This window comes from Rosa rugosa, chromosome 7, assembly GCF_958449725.1.
Source record: "Rosa rugosa chromosome 7, drRosRugo1.1, whole genome shotgun sequence".
Lineage (NCBI taxonomy): Eukaryota > Viridiplantae > Streptophyta > Magnoliopsida > Rosales > Rosaceae > Rosa > Rosa rugosa.
Window position 1 is genome coordinate 34,093,717 of NC_084826.1, and position 5,229 is coordinate 34,098,945.

Here is a 5,229-nt window from a genome sequence, read left to right on the forward strand (position 1 = left end):
TCCTATAATCAAGAAAAATAAGAAATTAATTAGAGTTATGATCATTAGGAAATAAGATAATTAGGATAAATATTGAATATAAACACTCCCCTTTTATCTCAATGAAATAAGAATAATTTATGTGAATGAAAACTCCTTGAATTCCTCCTTATTTATGTAAGTCTTCTTATCCTTCAAGTGTCCTTGATTTCATCACTCAAGAGTTTTCAATGGGATGGACTCATAAATTCCCTCTTTAAAACAAGAAAATCAGAAATAGGAAAGTTCAAAGGAAGAAAGTTCCCTAAAACAAAATAGGAAATATTTCCTAAAATGAAAGAGGAACATTTCTAAAATGACTTATTCTTCATTTACGCTCATTTCTGCTATTTTTTACCTCTTTTCTCCGATGTACTTAGAAAATAGAAACTAAATTAAAAAATGATTAAGTAAAGGAAATAACTAAGCAAAATATGAGGAGTTAAATATTAAAATGTCGCATTAAAATGCTCCTATCAGTTTAAAAGCATAAGAAAATCTCACTGAGCAAGTCCTTATCATTTAAAAGTATAAGAGACGTTCGGTCGTCTTTCCCCTAAAAAAAAAAAAGTATAAGAGAGGTGTAAAGAATATTAGAAGTTAGTCGAGTAAAAGGGTAATCATCTACAAGTCTTATCTTCATACATTTTTCACAGACCTAAAATGGTTACCGACGCTTTTGTAATTGTGTAACTGTAGTTGCTTTTTTTTCTTAAGATCCTCCAGGGATCTTTCTCTTTGATTGGTCGCAAAAAGTAGTCCAGTTGATATTTGAGTTTATATATATATAAAATCCCAAATACAGAAAGCCTATCATGGTTAGACAAGTCTGTAGAGGACAAGTAGCTATCTAACAAAAAGCTTTCAACTGTTGCTTAACGCCAACCCTACTCTTGCCCTCTCCTGTCCGTCACAAATTGAAATTATTCCATTTCTCTCTCGTCTCTCTTTCAGCCTCTTAAATCCTCCCTCCCTCCTCCTGGGATTTTCCTCTCCCATGGATTCCCACTCCTTATCATCATCCGACGGTGGTCGGAGTACTTGTTGCGCCTCGCCGCCCTCCCCATCCGTCCGTCGTGCGTTGGAACTAATCCAATCGGACGACCACGCTTTCAAGCTCCAGGGTGCCCAGGAAATTCGACGCCTCACCAAAACCTCTCAGAGGTGTCGGCGCCAACTCTCCGACTCTGTGGGCCCACTCGTCTCCATGCTCCGAGTTCACGACTCCCCCGACTTTCATGAGTCCGCCCTCCTCGCCCTCCTCAACCTCGCCGTCAAGGATGACACGTACGTGCTTCATTCTTTTTTTCTCTCTCTTAAAAGAATAATGATTTCTCGGAACTTGGTGACCAATTGATTTTTTTTTTTCTTGGGAATTGGTGAATGAAATTTCTGGATTGTTTTCTTTGCGTGATTGCTGACTGGCCTACTTTTGATTTTTTTTTTTTTTTTTTTCACTTTTGTATTTTTTTATTGGGTTCCTGAGACAAATGGTGGGGAAACAACTTTGCTGAAGTTGTGGGTCACAGATTTCTTTTAGAACCAGATAGTGGGTTAGATTATCAGCTCAATAACATTGATCTTCTGCTAAGAATTTATGTTTTAGATTGGCTCCAAGCTCAGGAGAGACCAAATTATATTTGAACCTCAAGCTAGTTAGATTGGCTCAAGATCTGAAAAGAAACGAAACCAAATCTAACATTCGTTATGGTTATTTGCTACTTATCAGATTATGATTATTAGGTTTGTAAAGTTACCAAAAACAAGCGACTGAAGCCATTTGATTGCGTAGAAAATATGGAGAACCAGGACTGTGTATACTATCTATACATATAATACGCTAGGATTTGTATATTGGTCTCCTATGACCAAATGTTTGGTGCCTGCAAAAAGACTAAAATGAAATCCACCACGTGATTAAAGGAAGTTTTTTTTTTTTTTTATTACTTGCCAATTAAACTACCCGAAAGGCATTAGAGACGAGTGGAAGGGAGCTACAGGAAGCTTGCTTTATGATAGACTTGTTTAGAAAGGAATTCGATGCTTTATGTGGTTTGAGAAGCCCATAGGACTTGAGGGTGGTTGCTCCTTTTCTTTGGTTCTTACTCTATCTTTCTCCTTTTTCTTTCAATCTTCTCTCTCAAGTTATCATATTAGAATGAACAATTTTGTTTGGTGAGGAGGAGTATCTAACAGAATTGAAAAGTATTTCATCTGTGGTCCTCTTTTATTTAATCATTTTACTCTTTTTTGCATGTGTATTTGTTACTTAATATTTTCACTAATTCAAATATTGATAAATAGCTATCTACTGTTCTTTTAGCAACTAAATGGGATCCATGCAATCTGAGAAATAGGGTTACCACGTAAGTAATTGGGATGAAATTGTGCCATGAGATTAGCAAGTTATATCTGGCGTCAGTTAGTTTGGAACTTTTTTAATTCTGTAGCTGGAATTTCAGGGCAACCAATTCTTTGTTAAATTGAGTTTCTTATTGACCTGTGCCTTGTAGATATGCTCATGGCTTGTCTGTAAAACTTATGGTGCTTGTTTTACTTTGTAGCTACTCCATGAATTTTACTGTATTTTATTTGAGTCCGGAGAAGATTAGCTCTTTGTGTTCAAGTGCGTGATTGTGTACTAATGCTCTTTTGCTACTTTTGGTGCCTTTGTTTAGTGTATTGTAAAATTACCATAACCAAGTAGATGATCCCTTTGTTGGATATCTAGTTTTCATTATAAACCAAGTATCATGGATTCATGGAAAGCCAATTCAGTTTGTTGGAATTTTTTCAGAATTATGTTGAGTTGGTATATTATATGGAGTAGGGTTTTGTTTTCAACTGTCATACTTATGGCAACAGGACCAAGTGAAAATGATAAAAAAAAAAAAAAAATTATGTTCCTTCGCATTGCTTGAGATTAATTTTAGTTGCATTATGCTTTATTGGGGCAATAATTATTTAGCTTTGTTCATGTATTTCTAATTTTGTTGGAATTTTTTCAGTATTACGTTGAGTTGGTATATTATATGGAATAGAGTTTTCTTTTCATCTGTCATACTTATGGCAACGGGACCAAGTGAAAATGATAAAAAAATATATATATATATATTCTGTTCCTTTACTTCCTTTGCTTTGCTTGAGATTAATTTTAGTTGCATTGTGCCTTATTGGGGCAATAATTGTTTAGCTTTCTTCATGTATTTCTAATTTTGATATTTGATCTTACAGGAACAAAATAAAGATTGTGGAAGCTGGTGCTTTAGAACCGATAATTACTTTCCTTCAGTCAGAAAATTCCAATCTGCAGGAGTATGCAACTGCATCTCTACTCACCTTATCAGCTTCTGCCTCTAACAAGCCAGTCATAAGTGCCTGCGGTGCCATTCCTCTTCTTGTTGAAATCCTTAGAGATGGAAGCCCACAAGCCAAAGTTGATTCTGTTATGGCTCTTTCCAATCTCTCAACCCATGCAATTAACCTTAGCATCATTCTTGAAGCGAAACCAGTCCCTTGTATAGTTACTCTGTTAAAAACCTGCAAAAAATCTTCAAAGACAGCTGAAAAATGCTGTGCTCTAATAGAATCTTTAATGGGCTTTGATGAGGGTAGAACTGCCTTGACATCCGAAGAAGGTGGAGTGCTTGCAGTTATTGAGGTGCTTGAAAGTGGATCACTTCAAAGTCGAGAGCATGCTGTTGGTGCTCTACTAACAATGTGTCAAAGTGACAGATGCAAATATAGAGAAGCACTTCTTAAAGAAGGGGTAATCCCTGGACTTCTTGAGCTCACTGTTCAAGGAACAGCCAAGTCTCAGTCAAAAGCACAGACACTTTTGCGATTACTGAGGGAGTCCCCATACCCACGATCTGAGCTTGAACCGGACACACTCGAGAATATTGTGTCCAACATTATCTCTCAGATTGATGGTGAGGATCAGTCAGGCAAAGCAAAGAAGATGCTAGCTGAGATGGTTCAAGTTAGCATGGAACAGAGCTTGAGACATTTACAGCAAAGGGCTCTGGTATGCACACCAACTGATCTCCCTATCAATAGTTGTACCTCTGAGGTTCCTTTAAAATGACTATTTTGGTTGATCAGTTTATATTTGTTAGATGTGGTACTGTAAAACACAGTGCACCAGAGAAACAAAAAAACAAAAAAAAAAAGAAGGAAAAAAAGCAAGAAAGAATGATGTGGTAAAGATGATGCCAGTCCAGGCCATTGTTGTGATGTCGGGTGATTGGTAAGTTCAATAAACTGGAACCATGTATGAAGTTGATAAGCCGTTCTTAGTTGATCTGTAAAGAAAATGTTTTATTTAATAATGTAATTTCTTAGGGGAGCGCTGTGGGATACAATAGTGTAACAGGAAAAAAAATTATATAGTTGAAATGAAGCCAGTCCAGGCTGTTGTGTTATGTCGGGCGACTGGTAGCTGTCAATAAACTGGAGAATGTATGAGGAGGAATTTTATTAGTTGGTTTGTAAAGAAACTGTTGTACTAAATATTACAATATAATGAAAGTTTTTTTTATCTCTACTACCATGTCAGAATTCAGATGTTGGTTTCTCAGTAAATTAGACTAGGTTTGATTTTTGAAGAGGATGCCTAACAGGGTAAGAGGATCTCCAATTGAGTTGTCAAATGCAATTCACATGTCTAATTTGTAGATGCAAGGTGGATGGGGGGCTGAACTTCAAAGATTTTGAATGCTTCAACCAGCACATGGTGGGAAAATGAGTCTCGAGTGAGTTCCCAAACTCTCTAGTAGGCTAGTGGCTCCTGGTCTAGGAGCGATTTTATTTCCCAGATGGTTAGATTCTGTTCTTCATTAGCGTGGCGCCCTATGATACGTTTATATCCTAAGAAAGGGGGTGGTACAGGCTGCCAAAATAATATAGGAGAAATTTTTAGGAAAATGTCTATTTATTCAAATTTGAGTTGCGCTAATTCTACTTATTCAAACATCTTATAAGATTGTCCACTTATCTAATAAATTACATATTTTTTGCCTTAATACTCAATTAAGTTTTTTTTAATTTTTTTATTTTATTGTTTTTGGGACAATTTTGCTCTCTCTCTCTCTCTCTCTCTCTGTCATTTAGAAAGAGAGAAGTCATCGGAGACTTCGCCGGACTCCCATCACTGGTCGTGGGACTTCTCTGAAAACCTCGCCGGAGATCTCATAGGTCACCGATGACTTT

General features: G+C 36.6%; 1 protein-coding gene across 1 annotated transcript; it reads left to right on the plus strand.

Annotated features, from left to right (window-relative positions):
- The first annotated feature begins 836 nt into the window (after positions 1 to 836).
- LOC133721818 (U-box domain-containing protein 2) lies at positions 837 to 4,564 on the plus strand. Its single transcript, XM_062148550.1, has 2 exons — positions 837 to 1,305; positions 3,253 to 4,564. Exons 1-2 carry the CDS (start codon positions 1,016 to 1,018, stop codon positions 4,103 to 4,105), a joined length of 1,143 nt encoding a protein of 380 aa, XP_062004534.1. The 5' UTR covers positions 837 to 1,015; the 3' UTR covers positions 4,106 to 4,564.
- Positions 4,565 to 5,229: the final 665 nt, after the last annotated feature.

What these genes read in the sequence shown, in the direction of transcription:
- LOC133721818 (XM_062148550.1), top strand. Translation starts at nt 1,016, where the DNA reads ATGGATTCCCACTCCTTATCATCATCCGACGGTGGTCGGAGTACTTGT. An exon ending in CTCGCCGTCAAGGATGACAC is followed by an intron (nt 1,306 to 3,252) that starts GTACGTGCTTCA and finishes TTGATCTTACAG; the next exon opens with GAACAAAATAAAGATTGTGG.